This window comes from Neolamprologus multifasciatus, chromosome 11, assembly GCF_963576455.1.
Source record: "Neolamprologus multifasciatus chromosome 11, fNeoMul1.2, whole genome shotgun sequence".
Lineage (NCBI taxonomy): Eukaryota > Metazoa > Chordata > Actinopteri > Cichliformes > Cichlidae > Neolamprologus > Neolamprologus multifasciatus.
Window position 1 is genome coordinate 8,024,583 of NC_140449.1, and position 20,997 is coordinate 8,045,579.

Consider the following 20,997-nt stretch of genomic DNA (forward strand, 5'->3'; position numbering starts at 1 on the left):
CAAAGAGCAGTGGCTTCAGGAAGAACTGGACATGAAATAAAAAGTGTTCCCCTCCCACGTACAACCGTAGTCTCCCAATATTTACACCCAACCAGAGTCCATTAAGATTTCAGTTATTTTCTACATTTGTTCTCAAAGAACACAAAAACACATTTGACTAAAATGTGTAAATGAAACCTGGCAACTGTATCATGATCAAGAACTGGCATTAAAAATGTAATCTTGTCACAGAAAGCTCTGTGCAGGACTGGGCAAAGTCACTCCAGTAAGACACAACTTTTTGGATTTTGTGCTGGCTTTGTGTTTTTTGTCAAGTGTGAGTTTAATTATGTAAAATGTAGCATTATATGTACAATTATCTTTTTGACAAAAATCACTGTCCTTTTATTGCAATTAATGGTTATTATTGAAATACCAAAGGATCCCTGCTGAAACACTGACTTTACAGCCTAGTCCTGCACAGAACTTTAGCATTAAGAGCTTGAAACAACGTCTTAAGTCAAGTCCACGGCAAGAAATTGCAATGCAGTGCAAGGCCCAGTAGCCAGTAAGAGAGGAAGTATCCCAGGATGCCCTGTGTGGTAGAAGAACAGGCTTTTAAGTGTGGCAGGAGCGCAACAATAGGATTCTGAGGTGTGTGCTTGCAGCTATTTCTAGAATGCAGCTGCACGTTGGGGTTTGATGTTTTCCTTCGATGGAGGAGTGGCTCATTGAGGAGGAGCAGGTGAGCACTTATCCAGAATGGTACGGGAGACGAGGAGGCCATGAATCGGGTTAGTACCTACAAAGGCAGATTAAGAGAGGAGGGGTGAAGCTTTGAATAGCTTCAAACAAGACATTTTGCAAGACACTCATTATACAACTTCCTTACCTGCACATGCATGCACAATGTCCCGAAAACCAGCAGCACTGCTGAATGCACCACATACACGAACACTCGAGGGTTGAAGAATCCAGGCGTGGGTTTGTCAAGCCCTTTGTTTGCACTTGTGTCCCAAAGGCCGAGTCTCACACACAGCTCTGGATTAGCTTGAAAGTATGCATAACAGGCAATTATTCCAAGGGTGGCCATAGGAAGAGCCAGAAGAAAGTTGGGTATCTGCTTCAGCTCAAAATAACGGAGGAAGCCTACATCCCAATATACATCCTGGATGTGAGAATAAAGCAGGGGCAGGGGTCTCATACACCAGAGGGGTGGTGGACCGTTTTCATCCGGAACCCGGTAGCCCTTCCGTTCAGCTATTGACAGGAGAGCAGGAGGAATGCTCTCCAAGGAGGTGGATGGTGTGCAAAACGTCCTATAACCATAGTATTGGAAAGCACAGAAGGGTAGGGCAATAATTGCAGTTCCCAAGACGGAGGTCAGCAGCAGACAGATGATGATCCAGATGTAGTGGAAGACTTTACTGTGGCCTTTTGTTGTGGCGCGATACAAACGAATCTGGGAGATGGCATGCAGTGATGGAAGATACAGCAGAAACCCTATGTTGACAAGGCCATTTGATCGTGCTGCGGTAGCTATGCTGAGGGCAAGGCAGGCTCGGAAGATGAATCCTTTCTCCAAGAGATAAAGACCACCGAAAGTGAGAGCAGCAAACAGGCTCTCCGAGTACCCAGCAGTCATGAAAACATTGGCGGGTGTGATGCAGTAGAGCAGGCTGGAGAGCAGAGCAAGACGCCTGTCCTGGAGAACTATTCTACTGAGGGCATGCAAGGCGACGGCGCTCAACAGGAAGAGGGCGCTGTTTCCCAGGGCCACAGCAACCAGCAGCCGCCCACGCACACTCAGCCAGCTGCTCAGGGGCCACAGCAGCGTCTCTGCCAAGCCCCGGAGGATGACGGGGAAGAGGGGGAAGAACGCAAAGTTGTGCTCGTAAAGATATCCTCTCTCGGCAATGAAGAGGAAGTGCTCAGCATCCCAGTGAGAGAGGCCGCCAAACAACCACTCCACCATCCAGTCCAAGTACAGGGAGTCCTCTGTCCGAGGGGGCCTGAACGCCTCGGCGTCATGGTCAGGGATAGCAGCGTTCAAGACAGCCTGAAAAGAAACATTTATCATTATTAAAATACAAATTCGTCATAAATACACATGTCAGCTGTATGCTTTTAAAGTATACAGTGACTTTCACTACAGCCTGTAGGTAGAAACGTCCTGTTGTCAAATATGACTCGTTCATTCGAGACTTTTAAGGATGCCAAACTTACCTGCAGAACCAGAGAGAGGCCCCTGGTTACTGTGGCAAACTCCAAAACTGCTCTCACATCCATAGTCACTGATGCGACACACAAAAGCCGAGAAAGCCGGTTACGACAGGCATCAGCTCTGCCGCCAATACGACACTCTCACTGCTGGAGTCGGCATATTTTCTATCAAACATAGCTACAACGGGAAAATAAGTAGTCGGTGAATTAGTTTTTAGAAGTTTGGCGTTGAAGTTAGGAAACGAAAAGAGTAAACAAAAATGATATTTTATGGTCTTCGAGCGGCGTTTGTTTGTCGCTCGGCTGAACTCTTTGTCCTCATATCCTCATCCTGCAGCTTCTTTTCGAATGGCACTTTTCTCTTCCGGCGTAAGGGCAAACGTTATTTCAAAATAAAAGTTCGCATCGTTGCGGTAATATCGCTAACACGCCATACATGTCCGCTCCAGCAGGCGGCGCTCGATACTGCCCCATGGACTGGTTTATGCCCACAAACGCTGTTGTTTTCCCCTTTCATTTCATTTCATAAATAGAATTATAAGGATTTAGAAGTTTTTATTGATATACACATTTCTGAATATTTTGTTTTACTGTACTGATATTTGGGTTTGATGGCCTGAAACTATTTTGATTAAGTTCATGTAAAAGAAAGCCCATAACTTTGTGTTTTGCAGCCTCATAAAGTACAATGAGACAATCTAGTAACACAGGGGTGTCAAATAGAAGGCCTGGGAGCCAAAGGTGGCCTGCAAAGAATCTAATCCGGCCCACTAAAAGACTATAAAATAAAAATAATAAAAATAAATAAAATATAAAGGAATGCATTTTGTGACCTTCAGCTGTATTTTCATGTTTTACAGCATTTCCTGCTGATCAAGACCTCCCTCACAGCAATTTGTATTATACGAAAATAGTTACTAGATAACACAAAAGTTCTTGTTTTTCACTCTCTACTATAGACATTTCAGTTTAAAAAAAAGTTTTCTGTGATTAAACAAAAACTGGATACAGGACAGTCTGGACAGTGAGCTACCAGAACGTTTTGTAATTGTACAAATTCATCATGTAGAAAAACTGAGATGTGACGTCTTAATCTCATATTAAGATATCCCAGGGACTAAATGTTTAGTAAAAATCTATAATCTGACAAAATGTTTTACTCATCTTCCCCACTTCAGATAAAAGTGAGCTGTGTGTATGTAAAGTGAGTTTGACATTCATGTTGTAACACCTTTTTAAGGAGTTTTAGGAGTCTTTAAATATAAGTGAAGCATTTATTGAGCAGGTAATCTTGGACATGTGGTTTAAAGAGCATCTCTAAACAGTGCAGTGTGAATTCATTCATTTCCCCCCCCAAAAGAAGGTCGTTATTGCAAAAGAACAAAACCATCAAACAGCTTACGAAGATTTAATGTACATTTATTCTTACCACGTGGAACATATAGTATAAAGATTTCATACTGAATAAATGATATTCATTGAGCCAAAAAAGGGAAAGGGAGGAATTTACACGATGTCTTAGCTACATAGTCTGAAATACAAATATGCAGAATCCATGACTGGAGAAAATTTGTCAAACGTGTTCTTCATCTAGTTTATTTTCATTGTACCAGGAGATAACAGGTCTGAGCCATGTCTGCCATACTACGGAGCTGTGGAGAGACCAGAGATGTGGGTCTTATCGGAGAGGACCGAAGGTCACGGACCAAACTCGCGTCAGCCTCCGTCCCGCGCCAATAAACAAGTGTGAGAATAGTGACACAGAGAGAGAGAGCGAGAGAGACAGACACAGAAAGGAAGTATAATGTACAACATTATATATACACCACAGCAAAGCTGTATCTGAAGTTGAAAACCAGTCCTAAGAGGTGATTTCTTTTCATAAGGGTATTCATACAATCAAGGGATAAGAGGAGGTAAGGGTGTTGTAGGTTCTTGATACTTTGGGGAAGAAAGCCATTTTCTGTTTTAACACCAAACTAAATTGACCTCGAAACTCTTGAGGAGCTGCATCGCCAGCTTCTGTGTGGAAACGTGTGTTACAGAATGCTTACACTCAAGAGCAGTACGGTACAGAAAATGTCCTACAATCTACTGCACACTGCACAGGCCTCCCCGGTGAAGGTGTCTATTGACAGCACTTTGTCTACTGTCGGGCTGACTGGTGAGAATCCAACTACAGCAACTATAACCAGTAGGCCACTTAATCAGTCTGCTTCACCTCTGAACATCAACCAGTCACAGACTCATTGTGCCCTCGAGGGGAGAGCTAGGGCACACTGTGTCTCCCAAACTCACTGTAAACGAGACAGCAACTTTGGTTACAGTTTTTGTTTTTTCAGCTATTTATTAAAAAGTACTTTCCCCCCCTGCCCGCCCCACCCGAGTGCAGCACAGTCTCCCAACCGTGGTGCTTTGCTCTGTGTCATCCAGTGGGCATTTGCTTCGCAAGTAGTGTCACTTTGTCGGCATCTCTCCGATTTGTAGATCCACCACCGCTCCGTGATTAACCCCCGCCCTGCCCCTCCGTCTCCTCGAGTGAGGCTGGCCCAGGATGGGGAGGCACGGAAAATGGAATCTGAAGGATTTTCATAAATTAAAATACAGACAAGTCACTTGAACTTTCTTTGCCCTGTTACACACACATAAGCCAAGGTTACCAGGAAGGAGGGGCACTGGGGACAAAACCCCCGAGAAGTGGAGCCACGGCTCCCTCCAGCTGTCATGACTGGCCGATCAGAAAGAGTACATCACAGATAACATGAGAAACCAGCGAGTTCATGAGGGGAGACACTGAAAGGTCGAGGAGTCGGGACTCGTGTAGTGTGAACTCTGAGTGGTTCTCCTCCACCTTAGCTAAGGCGTGCAGGGCCCGGGCTGCTCGCCGCATCATGTCCGGGCTCGTGGGTTCAAAGGGCATCCCTTGTAGGTGTAGCAGAGAGCTCTGGCTCTGTTGCAGCTGTGTGGCAGCCAGACTGTCCTCCAGAAAGCCCAGCAGGTTGCCCACGCTGCCCTTCTGAACAGCGATTGCTCGGGCTGCCAGAGTGTCACCCTGGGCCAGGTTGGCTAGTAGAACTACGGCCATCTCCCTACAGACCGCGACCTTCCTGTCTCCAATTAGCCGCACCAGGTTCCCGTAAAGCTTCTCCAACCGACTGAATGGTGGAGTGGCCAAGATGAGGTCCACATTGTTGTCTTGGATGCTTAGTTTACTGAGCGTTTCCAGGACAAGTCTCTGAGGTGACAAAGAACCGTGGGGTCCCAGAGTGGGGAAAGGGTCCTGGGCTTCTGCTGAGGGGCACACAGCCCAGTGAAGGAGGCCGTCCAACAGAGGCAAGCAGATGCTTTCGGAGTAGATGGAGAGGTCCAGCTGGCCTGAAATATTTGCCAAAGTGACCAGTGTGTTCTCCCTCAGCAGCTCCAAGCAGTCCCACCACCATTCGTCCCTTTGGCCCGCGCCCTCATCCGAATCCTCGTCCTTTTCGTAGGTGAGCGGGGCCTGTTTGCGCTCCGGGTGCTGGTGGTGGAGCAGGATTAGTCGGCCCAGTATAAGCAGCAGTCCCGAATGCTTGGACATCTCGTGGTCATTGCCCGGAACGAAGGAGAGGCTGCGGACAATATTTGAGACGCAAATGCAGCGCCGGGCTAAAGAATCCTGCCAGGTAGTCAGTGCAACGAGCGGACCCTCATCCTTACTGTGAGGCTCGTCCTCCAGGATGGTGCCGTTCTGCTGTGCCTGCTGGGTAAAGAAACTGCTAGAGGAGGGAATGGGTCTATTATTCTCTAGGTGACTTTTAGAGCCTTTCTCAACCGTCTTCTCGGAGTCACAATCTGTCTTCCTCTCCTCCTCGCTGCCAAGCAAGGAGCTGGGCTTCTCTGAGACTGCTGATCTTTCTGAAGAGGAGGTCTCTTTTGGCATTTCTTCTTCGTCTTGAGGCTTCCTTCTCTCCTCCTCGGCAGGCAAACCATTTTCCCGTATCTCTTCTTCTAGGACTCTCCGCCTTAGTAAAACCGGTGGCACGGGTATTCGTTCGCGTGGTTCCAAGAAGTCTTTTCGTGGCTCAAAGTGGGTCTGGATGTGTTCTGTTGAGTCTCCCCCTCCTGCGCTCCAGTGAAGTAAGCCACTGTCAAACTCTTGAATTTTGCCATGATTATTTGCCTGGGCTGCGGCAAATGGGTCTTTCTTTCGTACCAACTTCAGGGGAAACTTGTCAAACTTGCTCGCCTGCTTGGGTCTCTCGTGGGCAGTTGGGGTGTGCAACGAGCCCGTCTGCTCAGACGATGAACCCTTGCTCTTCTCGTCCTGACCTTGAGAGCACTGCTTTTGATCTTCCTCCTCTTTGACATGAGATGACCCCTCCGTTTCTCGTTCTTCCTCTTCATCGTCATCTTCATCCTCTTGTTCCATATCATCCACCCGTGGTTCCTCTTCCTCTGTGCCATTCCAGTCTCGTTTCAAGGTCTCAGGATCAAGTAGTGTTCTCTGGCCGGGGTCGCCGACCTCATACTCCCGCAGGATGCCAAAGATTTCGATGAGGCAGCGTCGGAAATACTCAACCACCAACTCTAATAGACCAGGCAACTGAAGAAACAATATAAAGAAAAATATTAGAAATGATCACCATGCAAACTGCTACAAACATTATTAGGGCTCAATACTGAATCTCACCGTGTTGAGATCGAAGGTGGAAATACTATTGTCGTCATAGAGAAGTATATTGATAGTATCTAAGGCCCACGTGCTTTCAGCCAATAAACCGGACTTTAATGACATCATAACTCTCCAGGCCTCTGGGGTTCCTAAAAGAGAAAAATCAAGGAGAAAAAAAATTAATTAATGAATACCACTACTCTCTGATCAATAACTTACAGCTGAGGACAGCTGCAGTATTAAACAGTACTGTGAACAATAAAGGGTAAAAAGCTGCTTTTAAGTTCTAGAATTTCTTTTCATACCAATATCTTTCATGGTGAGTCTTCGACGTGGCTTCAGGACAGGAAGGGTAGCTTCTACAGAGCCTGGCGGAAAAGGCATGTCTCGCCTTATTAGAGGTGACTGCACTGGAGGGGGCACTATGTGGGATGCAGGCACTGGGGGACCAGCCTTCTGCATCTTCATTCCATGCATAAAGGGAGACTTGCTAGGCGATGTCCTGCTCTCTATGGGGCGGGGCATGGATGCTGGGCTCGGCACCTGTGGAATGTGGTTCTGCACCCCCTGAGGGGGCTGGTAGTTGGACTGTACCGAGCGAGGCATAGGTGTGCCAGGCCCGGCTGGACCGTAAGGAGGCTGCCGAGGGCCCATCTGACCCCCCCACTGGCCATCGTGATTCATGCGTTGTTCTGACGGCATCATCTCCTCTGCCCGGTTCATGCCGGGGTAACCGGGTCCCTGGGGAGGACCCCCAGGGCCACCCTGTCGGCTGGGGTAGTTCTGATAGTTCATATCTCGAGGTCCCTGCCACATGCCTCCCTGAGGACCCTCAGGAGGGCCTGACTGCATCATCTGAGGGGGCATGTTAGGTTGCGAATTGGGCCCAGTTGTCCCCTGCATCCGTTCACGACCAAAGGGAAACGGGAACTGACTGCTGGGCCCGGGTGGACGGCGATCGGCGCCAGGGTAGGGCCCGCTGCTGCTGTACTGATTGTATGGCTCCTGCTGTCCTGAAGAGGGTGCAGAGGCGCCTCCTTGCTGTTGCGGTTGCTGCGGTGGCTGCTGTCCGCCAGGGAAGGGTCCACTGTAGTCAGACTCGTGACGTTTTGATGGTGGGTAACCGCCTTCCCCTGGACGCTTGTAACTCTACAGAAAATACAAAAGTGCAGACAGACACATTTATCATTTACCATTTAAAGGAAACTGCAAAAAGAATAAAGTCATTCACACAAATGTAAAAAAAAACAGGAGCTCCATCAAGGACAAAACAAAATACACAAGTAAAAGTTATAACCTTCACATTGTTTGACCTACACACACTAAGAACACTGGGAGTTGGTGTAGTGCAGATGGATCATTTACCGGTTGCTGTGTGTACATTCCAGGCTGCTGATTTGGGTAAGAGCCAGTAGGGGGCGTTCCCTGTCCAGGATACTGATTACCATAGGAATCATGCCTGCAAGAATAAAAATAAAAAAACAAATGCCTGTTCAGTTTGACCATGAAAATCTTATGCATCTCTCACCAAGTTACAACAAGCCCCACTGATATGTATCAGCATACGTTGATGAATGCAAACCCGAAGGGCATTTAGCTGTAGATTCCTCATAGCCGTGTCACAGCGAATTACATTATACTTAATATCCTTTATACTCCTCTTTGGTGCTTCAACATGATCCATTTCTCTATAAAACATTTACTGTATTATTATGTCAAGCCTGTGTTTGTTAACTGCATGGCTCACTACTTGGTGAAAAATACCAGCCAGCAGAGAATTTGTGTTGGATTAAGACAAAATACATTTAAATCAATGCAACTGTATAACATTCATATTCACACAGGTTAAAGCTTAAACTAAAGAGCAGTAAATGCCAAGTGAATATTTACTCAAAGATGAAAAAAAATTATATTAATGAAGCGATCATTACATCAAAATACAGTGTCTCATGACACTGTGACTGGCTTTGTAACGAGACTGAAGAGTTGAAGGTTATTCAAGTTTTACTAAAACAGCAGATTTGTTATATATGAAGAATGACTTCCAATTGACAATAGTTTCAAAATCTAAAAGGCTGCCAGCCACGAAGTGCTTTGTGAACTGACCGTGGCTGCTGTGGTGGGAAGCGATTTGGCGAATACATCCCCGTGTCGGCGTTGGCAGGCATCATCGGGTTTGGCTGAGGAACACCAGATCCCATGTTGCCTTCGGGGCCCATTCCTTGCTCCGACCTGGGAAAAGTAGAACAATACACGTAGAGATTATGCTAGATCACCCAAAAAAGAAAAAACTCATAGGAAATGTTACAAAGCACAAGGTCAAGACAATTTATAAGTGGCTCTCAGTGTATGACTGCTAACAGTGAGGAAGTATATCTTGAATAGCCTACTTTAAACATCCAGTTTGATAGGAAAATGGTAACAAAAGTGACAACAGCAACTAAAAAAGGCTCAAACGGAACACTGTAATCCAAAAATGCCAGTACTCCACATACAAGAACTAACAAACCAGGAAAAGTCCCAGGGAAGGAAAGTGAGACACTGCTGGTGGAAAGTGTTTTGCTGTTACTACAATAGGTTATGACACCTGTAAACCCACATTAGCGCTAAAATGTTTCTCCAGGCAGAACATGAACTACTACTGTCACTGTCAAAGTAGCTACTGCACAAATAAAAAATATTGGTCCCACCATGCAAGTGTGCAGTATCACTAATTTAAAATAAAAAATTCAAAAAATAATACAATCGTGGGGAAAAGGATTGCCCGTGGAGACTGAACAACGCCACCTTTCTTCTCGTGTTTACTCGTATTACACTTGTTTTAGGGATACATTTCATTCTTGTCACCATATAAACATGTGAATCAACGGCAGCATTAAAATAACCTAAGAGCTTAATTAAGTGTGTAAGAAGCCAGCCAGCTTCTTAAATATCAAATATATTCGACTCAGTCATTAGACAATTTCTTTGAGGTGAATGGGGACATTTGTGGTTTGATTAATCATGAAAGTACTTGTTTTTACCAGCTGTGTTGAAGGACCATTAAAATTCTGCCTTACCTCCTGTCGTAGCCTGGTCCATAAGGATACTGCTGTCTGGGCCCCATTGGCATTGTGCCCATGGCCCCAGGCGGTCCCCTGTTGAATGGAGGTTGCTGCTGCTGCTGCTGTTGCGGTTGTTGTGGTGGCGGTTGTTGTTGTTGGGGCGGCTGCTGTGATTGATCACCCATCCCGCTGTTGGGACCCTGGTTAGCAGGTAGAAACTGCTCCCCAACTGGAAATATATTTAGAGTTACAAAGCATTTAGAAATGTGTAACTGGTTAAGCTGACATTAACAACACTATTCAGTGTTCCCACCTTTTCGCATGTTACTAAAGGGGTCTTTGTTTGGTTCGTACGGGCCCATTCGACCTTGCATGTCAGGCGTGTTCATGCCAGACTGATAGTTGGAGTTGGGCGTCATGTTCTTCCGGGGAAATGCAGGATCGCTTCCGTCAGAGAAGGGGTCCTGCAGGTTAACGCTCCTAGGAAAGAGGCAAAAGGAAGAAGGATTAGTATAACTAATGTTAATGACTCTTGAAAGCAAAGATTCTTCAGTTAAAATCTTAAACGAGAGTCACCTGGACCCGGGCGGCATGGGGGGCATTTGGGCATGAGGAGTCGAGGCCGGAGTAGGGGGTTTTAAGTCTCCCCCCTCAGCCATGGAGCTGCTGGTCGACTGAGGAGTCTGAGGACCCTGCAGAGAGCCTGACCCAGCTGTGGAGCAGAGGGACGCTTCAGTTTGAAATAAGAGAGGAACAGATAGATATAGTACATGGCTTTAATAACACTGCAAAAGAGCAAGTCGGGCATTTTTGTCAGTTTTAAAGTTCAAAGGGGTTGATTATTGAAAAGGCACGCTCATCAGAAAAGGTTACATGAGCACAGCTCTCACCTGGAGAGGGTGGCTGGACCTTAGCAGCTTGGTTCTTTTTGTTGTCTGAAAAGATCTCAGGTGGGGGGTCTTCACCACGCTCAATTTTGCACTCAAAGGCATACAGACACTGGATGTACTGTTTCTTTAAAGAACTAGCAGCACTGCTGGATGTACCCACATTCAAGGAAGTGGCCAGATCACGCCATTTCTTATTCTTATTCACCTGAGGTACACACACATACACAAAATACAGGGATATTAGGAAAGGATTCAACAAAGACAAAGCAAAACATTTACTCTGGGATTCATGTTGTTTAAAACGTCCATATTAACCTGCATCATGCCTCCGATCTCTTTAACAGACATGTACAGCCGAAAGAGGTCGAGAGGTTTGCGTCCTACAGCAGGCAGGTTGGTCATGCCCATAGCCTTCTCTTCAATAAAGGCCAAATAACGGTCCACCCACATCTTCCTCTCTGGCTCTGGTCCTAAGTCGTACAGATGCGTTATCTTTTCACTGGTTGTGGTGGAAGAGTTGGACTTCTGTTTAGTGTGAGAGGAGGAAGAAACCAATTTTCAAAATGACAAAGGGCATGAGGTGAGGTGCACAGATTTTAGAAGACTTGTAAAAATAGTAATTATATTTAATAGAGGAGTTACCTTTGATTTGGATTCTGGCTTGGGCGTCACACTCCCTTCTACCTTGTTATTCATCTTATTGTTAATTTCTGGACTAGAGGCCATGCCTAGAAACAATGGTGGGGAATGAATTAGCTGTGAAGCATCCACGTAAGAGAAAACAAACAGGAAAAAAAAGAACAACATTAAGTTATGAGGTTACGCCAGTACAACTTACCACTTGTGTTATTGGCCATGTTTGGCCCCATAGGGTAGGGTGATCCACCTGGAGTGTTCATCATTCCAGGCATATTGTTCATTGGAGGGCCGTAAGGCGGGCCAGAGCCCATCATGCCTGGAGACATGTTGGGGTACCCAGACATCCTGGAGAGAGAGAAATATATCATCTTATGTGCAAGTGGGATGAGGCACTGTGCCGCTGAGTGATAACCAGCAGACTTGTGCCTGGTGAATAAATGCAGGTAGTTGAGGATCCACTGGTAACCAACCTGTTGTGCATGGAGTTTGTGGCAGGGTGTTGCATGGCTGAGGGATCCGGGGGCTTTCTGTTCATTCCTGGTGGAGGACACATTCCTGAGCTCACCTGGGGGGGCATATTGCCCATGTTGGGAGGCATGTTTGGACCCATGCTAGGCCCCATATTGGGACCCATGTTGGGGCCATAGGGCCGTGCCCCCATTTGATTAGGAGGCATCCTTCCTGGAGGCATGCCAGCATATGGAGGACCTCCACCCTGGCTTGCCATGGGATTTATTGAGCCCATGCCAGTCCCAGGGTAGCTGGCATTAGGCATGTTTCCATAGCTAGGTTGCCGAGGATAACCTAAGATGGGAATGATAAGATGAGAAAAAAAAAGTAAATCACATGGTTGCAACTGAACAGTACTCTGAAAAAACAAAAGTCTCACTGCAGCACCCAGAAGTTTCTTGGTTTTTATAATTCAAAGTAGTCTTTTGTTAAAGAGTGTGTGAGGCAGACTTTTCCTTACAGACTGCTAGTACAGAGAGAGAGAGAGAGCACTATGCAGCCTGAGCAACAAGCCTTTGTCACAGTTTCAGCTCTACTGACAGGAGGCTCTGCTACGTCAGCTGACTCTCTGCTTCACAGCTATAAATAGCTGCAACACAGTCAGAGGGAGGGACCAGCGATAGCATGGTATTCATATGAGGCAGGGAGATATATTCCTAAGGATTTTCTGATACATTGTAAACAGCAAACTTTTTAGACAGGTTGTAAATGGAGTGGAAAGCCTTTATTAAGCAATATTTAGGCTTAATATAATCAATTTTTAGAAGACAGTTGTCTTAGCAGTATTTCAAAGAATTTAAAAAAAACAACAACAACAACAACAAAAAAAAAAACAGCCTTTCTTAAAGATAACCCAATCCAAAAGTTTAAACCTTGAGGGCCATATTGTCCTCCCTGCTGCCCGTAGCCTCCCATAGAGTTGTTCTGCTGATATGGGCCCATCCCAGGGTGCATCTGTCCCCCAGAGGACTGGCGTGGTGACAGTGCAGAGGCTGATTGGGGGGAGCCATAAGGGGGCATCTGAGGGTTTCTCTGCATAAACCCTAAAAGAGACAAAGACAAAGGCTCAGATGCCACGGCAAACACTCGACATGTTAATCTCAAAGCAGACTTCAGATGGCAACATACCTCTGTCCTGGGCCATAGGAGACTGGCTCATTGTAGGGTGTAGGCTCCCATCTGACTGCACACTTGATGGTCTGGGAGGCATTTGGGTCCCTAAACAGTAATAATTAAGTTAAATTGGTGAGAGCTCAGGGAAGGAGCAACGTGTAGTTGCCATGTTTATTCCAATTTGAGGACAAAGTGTGATTTCCATTCTTAAAGATACATAAAACTATAAAACTCTTTTGCACTACTCTTAAAAATGGCATTAACACCTCTTCCATCACACAGAGATTCAGAACTGGACAGTAAGGGAAAATAACATTGATGTATTTGGGTCGAACCACAGAATCCAAAAATGTCTCCCACTGCTTCAAGATTCTACACTGCTCGTTGCCCATTATGGGCCCAGAAAAGCCTTCTGATCTGTTTATAACTTGCATAGTTCACATTTCTGTATAACTGTATATCTCAGATTTCTGTATAGTTTTTTTTAATTTCATATTTATATCCTGTTCATAGCCTGTACATAGCTTGTACTCACTACAGAGTGTACATACTTATAGTTATAGAATATTCATAACATACTTCATACCGTGTACATTATAACATACCATAATAGACCCATTTCTGTAATATACTTACATATCTATATTATTGCTAATATATATTGTAATATACCTATATCACGGCTAAAGCACTTCTGGATGGATGCAAACTGCATTTCGTTGCCCTGTAACTGTGCAACGACAATAAAGTTGAATTCTATTCTATTCTAGTTCTGAGGTTATAAATCCATTCAGACTCTTAACGGAGGTTAAGAAAAACTTTACACTTTCAGCAGAAAAATTTGTCAAACTCTGAGACAAAAATCAGCCCTCACAGAACAGCAGAGAGCATATTTACAGGCTAAACTTTAGAAGGTGCACAATTCTAAATATGCAGACCATGCCAAACACACACACATATTTATGCTTTGTGAACAACCAAACAAAACTAATATTTTAGTGTGCAGCAAAGATCCTGAGGTGCCCGAGGAAACTAAACACAGCAGGCTGAGTTTTGAGGAAATGTGCAATTGCAGGCCATCGATAATGTTTCCATTTACTGTCGGGTCCAAATATAGGACATATAGCTTCAGCGAGGCTTGGGAAACATTTCCAAAAATGGCAAAGAGGGTTTCAAACAAAATTCACCAAGAAGGTAAACGTAATCTCCCAAAAATATGCAAAAACCAACAGCTTCTCTAATAATTTAAGCAGCACTGGTCAGTAATCTGGCATCGCTGTCACGATCAGACATGTAAGAAGCCCGCTAATAATCATATGCCCAATTTCACTGTGAAGGCCCACCTGGCATGTTGGCAGGTGACAGCGGTCCTGTGCGGGATGTGCTGGCGCTGGCAGGGGAACCGGCCGGGGAAGGTGAAGGCCCTCGGATGCCTGGCAGGTGTGGGGATGTGTGAGGAGAGAAGGGCGACTGAGCAGGGTTGCTCTGCTCGCCCTGGCTGCTCGACACCCCTGACGTGCTCACGCCGGGACTCAGGGCGCCCTCTGTACCGGTAGGCAGGTCATCGATGGACCCCGACAGGTCCTGAGAACACATACAGGGAGAAAAGAAAGAACAAGGAGTAAAAGAACTGCACTGCAGAGAGACAGGAAAATTTAGCAGGGCAAAAAAAATGAATAAAAAATATGACAGTTTGTGCATTTTGACACAGATGCTCCTTTCTCTTGATTCCTCTCAACTTTTTATAGCATACATGGGCAAAATACTGCCACATCCGGCCTACAGCGTCCTAAAAAGAATCAAAACAACCCACAAAAATTTAATAAGAGCACTAAGGAATCTAGAGGCGAATGAGTGCAATGGGTCTGCAAGACACTCTGCAAGCTTAGACTAGATTAAATGCTGATAAAGAACTGAAGTGATTTCTCTTCACACTAATATTTTCATTGCGTCCTGCAAGCATGTTTAATTGTTATCAAATGTGTGTCCCTATGCTTATTTAAGCCAAGTCAATGGAGCCTCTGGTTTACAGTATTGTAATGTTTACTTCGTACATTAGCTGTAGTATCAAGTAATTTCATCCTTCTGCTGTTAAGACATGAGTGGCAGAGATACAAATACACACACACACACACACACACACACACCCAGAGGCCTTTGTCCTTATTTATCTTTTTCAAAGAAAAAGTGAGTGTGCATTAGTGCCGGGGGTTGTCATGGTTACCAAGGTTTGTAGGATGCAAGCCGAGTCAGCGTGCAGCGCCAGCTCTGCCATGTGATTTCAATACACAAACAAACAGCCAAGATTCAGCTCAGATGAAGGGAATTTACAAACCTGGAAGTTTGATCCGGACAGATGACGGGAGAGCTGCATTTTAGTTACAGTCAGGTTCGTATTCACAGTTTTTTTGTTTTTGTTTTTTGTTTTTAACACAGGACAAGTCTGCATAACATCAAGTCTTTCAGACTGGTAACTCAATCACTGCACCGTTTAGGTGACGTCATCCTGCATCATCAGGGCTCGCAAAGGTAAATCAAATTCTGCTGAATGGCAGCAGGTCAGTGTGCACTTTAATGCGCTCTGGTTGCACAAAAGAGCTCAAAAGAAATAACGGGAATACCATCCAGAGGTTGTTACTATAGGCTGGAAATCGATCGTGTGCAAAGAAGAGGACTGCACGCAAAAAAAGGTCCAGTACTGAAATGTTTTTCAGTTTTAGATGGAAATGCATCGATTAGAAAGCGGTCTTAACGGTTCAAGAACCATCAAAACAACAACAAAAAAAACAGTGGGTTTGGTCCATTTGCCTTCACAGCCCAAACAAAAACAGAATACGCATGGAAGCAGACTGAAAACATGTTTTCGAATTGTCTCGGTTCAGCCATTTCATCTGCGCAAGTGCTCGATTGTCAGATTTCTCGTCTCATTTGCACAGCACCCTTTTCCAAAAAGCATCAGCCATGGAGCTGTGTCTCAACAACTGAAGAACAGCAGCACGCGCGGCAGCCACAGCAAAGAAAATTTTTACATTATCATCAATAATACGAAATGAATTTTAAATGTAATGTGCCATAAACTGCCGTGTTTTTGAAAACTAGCATGATAAATATAATAAAGCTGCAAGAAAAAAATATCTGATGGAAAACTGTGAAAAAGCAATGCCCCGGCGATGTTATAAGAAGCATAACTGACCGGAAGGCTGGAGGGGCGGCCTTGACCGTCCTCTGGACCAGATTTAGGCTGAGTGGATGGAGGCGCATTGGACTGAAATGAGTCCTGGGATACCTCCTGATAAACAAAAGAACGTGCGCTTAAGTATACTGCCAGAGATACAGAACCACATAGAGAAAACTCATTAACCAAGATGAATATGAGCCAAGACTGAGATTGGTACCTGCGGAGGAGGAGGAGGAAAGCGCTGATAAGGTGACTGTTGTGCTTGCTGCTGTTGAGGGTTCTGGGGGTAACCTGCAGGCTGCCCTTGTGGGTGCTGGCTGTGTCCTGGTGGCTGCTGTGGATGAGACTGTGATTGCTGTTGCTGTGAGGGTGGCTGCTGGGGCCCCTGTATTGATCCTGGGTAGCTGGACTGGCCTTGCGGTCCAGGGTTAGACTGGGAGTTGGGCTGCTGCTGGGCCTGACTGGGAGGAACCTGCTGCTGGGCGTAGGGAGACTGGCCAGACTGTGGGGCTGAAGCTTGAGAATAAGGGGGCTGTGACTGTGGGGGCCCTTGGGATGGACCTGGCAGTGGCCCCTGGGACTGTGGGGGCATGTGGGGCTGCTGATAAGGTGGCCCTCCCTGGGTGTGTGGAGTAGAAGTCTGAGGAGGATGGGGTTGACCTGGATATGGTGACTGGCCTCCGGGTTGTCCAGGTGGAGGCTGTGAATATGGGGTTTGTTGCTGACTTGGGTGAGGAGCCTGGCTTGGTTGGCCATAATAGGGTGCCTGGCCCTGAGAGCCATAGCCTCCTGCTCCCTGCTGGCCATAAGTTCCCATCTAAACAGAATATACAAACACACTAAAGCCTCAAACACACCAACAGTAATGAGAGATAAAACTGAAGATCCAGAATGAAAGATAATACCTGTGGACCATACGGCATGGCCCCCATGCCTCCAGAGGTCCGGCCTTGCATTCCCACTGGATATCTCTGGGGACCTGGCGGGGCATAACCCTGTCCAGGGTAACCAGGCCCTGGTTGTGGACCTGCTGAAGGCCCTTGCTGTGACTGCTGACTGTATGGGCCGCTTGTTCCATATGGCTGACCCCTCATTTTTCCCATCGGGTCCATGGAACCAGGAGGCTGGACATGGCAAGAACAGAGAGCAGAAAAGAAAGTTAAAAAAATCAGATGATAACAGCACAACACAGGAAATCAAGTCATCAAATCCTACAAGTTTCAAGCAAGTGTCCTCACACAGATAATTGTACTATTACAGCTGTAAAATACTTGACTGCAGTGTCTTACATTTCCCTACCTGAAAAGAAAAAAAAGAAAAGAAAAAGAAACTCCAGCAAACAGGCAAGCTGTGTTTTTCTCCCCACCTTATTTCCCACGGTCATTACCCTGAATTTTTTTCACCTCACTTTGCCATAGTTTCGGAAGTCAACAGAATATATATACTTTCGAATGGAGGGCAGTCTGCCCAATCTTAAACATATCCCAGCTGTGCTCCTGTTTTGAGTCTGTTCCAAGTAGCCCCCCCCCCCCCCCTTCCACCCTTCATTGAAGGCAGTTTGGCTCTGGATGAATGACACAAGAAATGAAGGAAGTAACTTCACAACAGCTGTGGAGAGTAAAAACTGTGTATAGTTGTACATAGTCTATAACCTGGCACATTCAGTTTTTTAAAAAAAGCTGGAAATAAAGGTCGCATTCTGGATCTTTACTCAAAACTGTGTCACATGATAAAAATTAGGCACCTCAAGATGATCTGCTTAAACAAATAAATGTAGACCCATGAGCTACTTTGGGTGAATCCCCACAAGCGCACCTTGCCGACAAGAGCATCCTCAACTCAATGGCAACTCTTCTGTCCAAATAACAAACAAAAATAAAACGCGTGACCCTTTGCACATCCAAGATAATCAAGTGAATAAGAGTAGCACATGGCTAATCTGCATAAGACAGAGAGGAAACTCCCTTGGCGGGTGAGAGATGGTGGACTGCCTTCTGATTGGCTTCGGGGGAGGATTGGGGGGAAATTTTCTGCAGTTAAACTTGTGTGGCAAGCCAGACACAGCAGCAAAGAGAGCGCATACACACATTCACACACACACCCTCGTGGGGAAAGCTCAAATTTGTCTTTTATTCTACTGTGTGTGTATTTTAAAAAAACAACCAAAACCAGCCATGTGTTTATTGCATTAACTCGAGAATTTTAAACAAATATGGTATATCAGTAAATAAGAGCCCATTTACCCATGATGTGAACTTTAATGTGCTAATAGTGTCTGAATTACATTCAAACACTAAAACAAACTACTTACACCCCTTTTTGGTGTAACAAGCTGCACTCAGGGCCCACAGCAACACATTTCGCATTTTTGGTCAATATTAGCAAATGATGGGAGCAAAACTACAAATCCATACATCATTCAGGTGCGAGCTGCTCCAATAGTGGATTTATTTTACAAGTAAGAAGTGGAGCTTAGAGGAGGGGAGAAGATGGAAAATCTCTGGTGACCCTGTGATGAGTTAATGCTATGTGCTCTTATCAGCAACTGTTGCCTTGCATCACATGTAATTATAAATGGCCATGAGCAGCGGATGAGGAGCCAATCAGATTTCAGCTAGCATGTCAACCCAAGACCAACTATCTCCTGGCTTTGACAGTAGGATTTTACCTCCACAATTCAAATCCCAGTGCAAACTGCAATCTGCTGACTGCATTCAAGTCACTCATAAAAAGCAGGGATGATTGTTTACAGGCGACGTGCATGCGAGGAAGCCGAGCGGCTTTTCAGCACGGGGAAATTCTTTTTTAATCAATACATGACCCAAACTAACAGTTTAACCTTTCCCCAGCGAGCAAACTGTGATATTTACGCAATTTAAACAAGACCAACACGAGCCATTTTAACCAACTGTGCGAGACTCGCTCGACACGAAACGCATTCCTTCCGTCATGGCCACCGAAATACAGTTTATCGCACAAGAAAACAACACAAACACGAAGGTATGAGCAACCGCCACTAACTCACACGTATAAGAACACGTTACTGTAGCTGTGCACCATCACACGGATGTGTTCGCAGCAAAAATTCATTGTAAATTCAGCACGTAAAAGGAGAAGCAAAGCTATGAGACAAAAAACGAACCGTTGCTCTTCAGCGACTATTTTCGCCCCCTTTTCAAAGTCGGGCCTTCTTGGCTTCCCCCGAACCGTCCTTTACATCGTTTCAACAACTTATATCCGCCTCTAGCGACGCTTTTTTGTTGCTAGCCAGCTTTATAAATACGTTAAAACAACTCTTATTTAATGGTGTAGTGAAAAGAAAAAAATTACACACAAGAGGCAGCCATTTTAGAGTCTTTGCGAACTAGTATCAGACAATGGCTGGCCTGCTACGTTGTGAACTAGCTAGGAGAAGGGAAGGAGACGTGCTAAAGCTCGTGCCTTGTTCCTGTTAAAATGGCTTTTACCTGGGTTCTTGCTAACGGCTGCCCAGCACTTCCAGGGCTCATAGGCGATGGGTGATGGCTCCTTTGTTGCCAAGCCGGATTGCTCCCTCCATACTGACCGCTACTGCCCATGTCTGCTGGTCCCTTGCTAGCTCCTTCTTGGCTACTATAGTCGCTAGACGGATAGTTTGGATATCCCCGCGTTGAGCTGGGGGAGGTTAGGAGCTTGTTGAGTGTCGGTGTGGATGTAGGTTGAGGGTTTCCAATGTTATATCTCTGATTACTGTAAGATCCAGCCATTGCCGTGGGTCCTCCCGCTGGTGGCTGCTGCTTAGCTGGTTGCCCCCCAGCTGTCGGCGCCTGGGCGCTGCGAGGGGAGTTCATGGCGTACGCTTGGCTGGGATACGGAGTCCTGTTCGGGAATGGGTTATAATTGTTGAACTGGTGGTTTGAAAAGCCATGGTCGTGTGAATTATGTTGATAAGGGTCCATCATGTTGCTCGACTGCACGACCGGACCCGCAGCAGCTGCCATGCCAGGGCTTTGTTGTCCGCCATGTTGATGAAAAGGGGCCCGACCGTAGTGCTGACTGTATCCGTACGAAGGTGGAGGAAAAGCCGCGCCGTGGTGATGCACCAAACCGGGGTGGTTATTTCCCTCCGGTCCGACAGAGTCATTCTGGGTATTATTGTTAGCCCTGGGCGGGTTCCCATTCCCGTTCTTCATCTCAGGTTCTCCTCCTCCCCCTACATTTCCACCGTCGGCCCCGTCCTGCAGATCCCCCCTTCCCGGCGATCCGCCGTCCAAGCCCGGTTGCTTTTTGTCTGGCTGCTTCTCTCCCGGACCCGACTCGTCCTTGGCGTCTCGATCCGGCTTTTTGAGTTCGGACGGCGGACTAGTGTTAAGAGTGGCGGCGCTGGCGACCTGAGCGGCCATGATATACCCCCCACCTCTCTCTCCCTCTCTCGGCGAGTCAGTCACAATCAAAAGCTAGCATTGAATATAAATAATTGTTTAGAACCATTTATCCTTTTGCCGATGCATTCCCACCCCTCATACCGGACCGAATCCGGCCTCCATCCTCCCGGTTCCGGTTCCGTAAATGGGTTAGAGAAATGATGGAGGCTCCATACAATGCGTAAAAAAAGCGACAGAAATTGTTGTGGGAGTTGTGTTACTGAGCCCGGGTAGAGGCAGGGAGCGAACCCAACCAACACGAGGCTCCGCTAGATACAGCCATTTTACTGAGCCGCACAGATGGCCGCAAAACGCGGAGCGGAGCTGTCACAGCGCGGACTGGATTTTTTGTCTTCAGAAAACCTCA

At 46.1% G+C, this 20,997-nt stretch overlaps 2 protein-coding genes across 4 annotated transcripts; both read right to left on the reverse strand.

Annotated features, from left to right (window-relative positions):
• Window positions 1-148: 148 nt before the first annotated feature.
• On the reverse strand, window positions 149-2,338 carry pigv (phosphatidylinositol glycan anchor biosynthesis, class V). The gene is made up of 3 exons (XM_085176943.1): window positions 2,206-2,338; window positions 872-2,038; window positions 149-781 (listed from the first exon to the last, which is right to left on the reverse strand). Exons 1-3 carry the CDS (start codon window positions 2,266-2,268, stop codon window positions 500-502), a joined length of 1,512 nt encoding a protein of 503 aa, XP_085033069.1. The 5' UTR covers window positions 2,269-2,338; the 3' UTR covers window positions 149-499.
• arid1aa (AT-rich interaction domain 1Aa) lies at window positions 2,331-20,892 on the reverse strand. 3 transcript variants are annotated; one of them, XM_085176938.1, is made up of 20 exons: window positions 19,695-20,892; window positions 17,133-17,351; window positions 16,445-17,044; window positions 16,243-16,338; window positions 14,393-14,633; window positions 13,065-13,154; window positions 12,809-12,979; window positions 11,897-12,230; window positions 11,626-11,771; window positions 11,430-11,515; window positions 11,103-11,312; window positions 10,788-10,992; window positions 10,474-10,609; window positions 10,211-10,377; window positions 9,913-10,126; window positions 8,960-9,085; window positions 8,219-8,312; window positions 7,159-8,002; window positions 6,872-7,002; window positions 2,331-6,784 (listed from the first exon to the last, which is right to left on the reverse strand). In XM_085176938.1, the coding sequence occupies exons 1-20, from the start codon at window positions 20,607-20,609 to the stop codon at window positions 4,925-4,927; spliced, it is 6,885 nt and encodes a 2,294-aa protein (XP_085033064.1). In that variant the 5' UTR covers window positions 20,610-20,892; the 3' UTR covers window positions 2,331-4,924. The 3 variants fall into 3 exon arrangements, with proteins under 3 accessions (XP_085033064.1, XP_085033063.1, XP_085033065.1); XM_085176937.1 differs by having other exon boundaries at window positions 10,474-10,627; XM_085176939.1 differs by lacking the exon at window positions 19,695-20,892 and adding an exon at window positions 19,370-19,685 and having other exon boundaries at window positions 10,474-10,627.
• Between the last annotated feature and the right edge of the window lie 105 nt (window positions 20,893-20,997).

Bases quoted from the DNA above. Each gene is read 5' to 3' on its own strand.
- pigv (XM_085176943.1), bottom strand. From the start codon at position 2,268: ATGGATGTGAGAGCAGTTTTGGAGTTTGCCACAGTAACCAGGGGCCTC. The intron at 2,039-2,205 runs GTAAGTTTGGCA...GTTTCTTTTCAG, and splicing joins GCCTCTCTCTGGTTCTGCAG to GCTGTCTTGAACGCTGCTAT. The intron at 782-871 runs GTAAGGAAGTTG...CTGCCTTTGTAG, and splicing joins CATTGTGCATGCATGTGCAG to GTACTAACCCGATTCATGGC.
- arid1aa (XM_085176937.1), bottom strand. From the start codon at position 20,609: ATGGCCGCTCAGGTCGCCAGCGCCGCCACTCTTAACACTAGTCCGCCG. The intron at 17,045-17,132 runs GTATTATCTTTC...TATTCTGTTTAG, and splicing joins CCATGCCGTATGGTCCACAG to ATGGGAACTTATGGCCAGCA. The intron at 11,516-11,625 runs GTAAGTTGTACT...CATTGTTTCTAG, and splicing joins CATGGCCAATAACACAAGTG to GCATGGCCTCTAGTCCAGAA.